A 2,334-nucleotide genomic window follows, 5' to 3' on the forward strand; every position below is an offset into this window, starting at 1 on the left:
ACCCCACTTTGGGTCCCGACCCCAACTTTGGGAAACACTGCTCTACACCATCAACTCTAAATGTAATGTTAACAGTTCTTTGTCTCTTTGTAAATATCATATAATTAGTTTTATCCAAGTTTAATGATAATTTGTTGCGTTTAAACCAGACTTACTGGATGGCCTGATCAAAACCTTCAGAACGAGGAGGCACCAGAGTGGGAGTGCTGGGAACCATCCTGTCATCGTCTTCAAAGAAGTGTTGCTGCAGAGGGTGGGGGAGAGCGGAAAAAACAAACACCCTCAATCGRATGGATTACACAATTATTCTAAAATCATGTTGGTCAAATGACTTACAGCACTGCTCGGAACTCCAGGAGTGAGCCTGCCCACTGACTGACGCCGAACAGGGATACGCTGGGGTGGGGGTGGGGAGATAGGTCATTTGAAAGTCAAACACGCATTTTTAAAAAGGTGATTTGACAAGAAACTACATAGCGACATACAGGAACCTGAGCAGGAGGTCCTAGTTCTGATGTTGAGGCGGGGTGGATGTTCAGTCGGGGTGGAAGTTGATGCATAGGTCTTCGTGGTGACTGGGGCATCCGGGTACCAGAACTTGTGACTGATTGCTCTGTTGAGAAGGCCTCCATCGAGCTCCCTTCAACTGAAACATCAATAAAAACATTTGGATACATATAGGTACAAGTGATTTGAATTACTAGTTCACAGTTAAAGGTGCTATATTAAAAACAAAGCCAAGTAAAAGAAAAGAAATATAACAGCAAAAATCTTGTTTAATAGAACGCATAAAATATTAGACAGAAAAAAACTGAAAGTTCTTAAAAATTATAAAATATTTAAATATAGTATTTCATTCTGATTATAAAATAAATGTTTTAAGAGAAAAGTGTTGCAGCATTTGTTTCATTAACTGAGCTGGAAATGACTTATTTTGACCAGTTTTTCCCTGTCAGACAGCATTTTACATATTTTCCAGTCATTAGAAAGGTCAGACAACTACTAAGATGGGGAGACAGTTTGTGAATGTTTGCAGAGAGCTTGAGGTGGATCAACAGAATACAAGTTTTCAACAGAGTTTCCTGGATCTTACAGCTGGGTGTCTGGGAATCTGCAGGCCTCTGGGTGGAGTCAGACGCCCCCAAACTCTCCTCTGTCTCTGTGCCCGGGTCCGTTACATCAGCTCCCTGGGAAAGGGAAGTAGAAAGAAAATTAATAATGAAAAAAAAAATGAGTGGAAAAAGACAACAAAAGAACATTTGATGAACTCGTCAGAGTTACCAGAACATATTGGCAGAGCACAACGTACAGATTAATGATTCATTTTGTCCCTCTGATGAACAAAGATACCTTTCAGAAAAACCCTGAAATTCTAGCTGATATAAATYACTCACTTGATTAATTTAACACCTAAACTTTCACCTTATCCAGAACTTAAAGTRCATTTAGCTTTATTAAGATTAGATTCTGATCATCATGAGAACTGACTTCAAACCTGGAGTCATCCAGGTCATAACAAACCTAAGTAGTTAGACTGAAAGCACCTGGATGACTTCTCGTTTCTTTAATGCCTCTTTCACACGGCAAGATATTTATGATGGGTTTTGGCCCGATTTGGCCTTTTTGACAATCTTAAGGAAGCCCCGATAATCATGATGGCTCTAAAGATGATCTTATGAGATATTCCTGCCGTGTGTGGTGAAATAAGAGTGATCTAGTCACCTCAGAATCACATCAGGAGCGCTCTAATCTCAAATTAGAGATATTCAAACAAGTTGGATCATCTTGGCCTGATATTCCAGTGTGTGGTGTTCCACGAGGAGAACAAGCGCGCAGTCCATTGAATGTGATGTGTAGCCAATCAGAGAGCGAGGAGATGGGAACACAGAGGGGAATGTTCATGAGTAAAATCTGATTGTGTGTGATGTGTTTAGGGTTGGTATAAATATAAATATTGCTCATTTTTATACTGTGGTATGACCTTTAGGAAATACCGGGCAGCGGAGGCGGCAGAGGGGGTGGGGGTGTTGAGCAATTATTGTTTAATGGAAAAACCGCTGCTTTTGAGCATTTATATACATACAGCCAGAGACAGACGTTTTAAAAAATGTCACTCAGAGTCGCAGCAGCGGGAGTCAGACTGAGTTTACCTCTTATTATGTTGAACAGATCAAACAAGTCAAATTACATCTTTTTAGAGTCAACTTCAAAAAATAAACTGACTCTTACTGTGGTCATTTCAAAGCTCATGCATGCTTTTAGCAAGAAAATTCTTTGTGTCGATTGAGTTTGTAGTCATTTCCTTGTCTACAGCACGAGTTCACAGGGCAAAAA

General features: G+C 40.1%; 1 protein-coding gene across 1 annotated transcript in view; it reads right to left on the reverse strand.

Annotated features, from left to right (window-relative positions):
- Positions 1 to 1,187, reverse strand: part of LOC106516822 (nucleoprotein TPR) — a gene marked incomplete at its 5' end in the record, with an annotated part of 6,977 nt that extends 5,790 nt beyond the window's left edge. The window contains 4 exon segments of the mRNA XM_014007372.1: positions 156 to 244; positions 337 to 396; positions 486 to 646; positions 1,094 to 1,187. Coding sequence (XP_013862826.1) covers positions 156 to 244; positions 337 to 396; positions 486 to 646; positions 1,094 to 1,187 — 404 coding nt within the window.
- Between the last annotated feature and the right edge of the window lie 1,147 nt (positions 1,188 to 2,334).

Source organism: Austrofundulus limnaeus, unplaced genomic scaffold, assembly GCF_001266775.1.
Source record: "Austrofundulus limnaeus strain Quisiro unplaced genomic scaffold, Austrofundulus_limnaeus-1.0 Scaffold41, whole genome shotgun sequence".
Taxonomy (NCBI): Eukaryota; Metazoa; Chordata; class Actinopteri; order Cyprinodontiformes; family Rivulidae; genus Austrofundulus; species Austrofundulus limnaeus.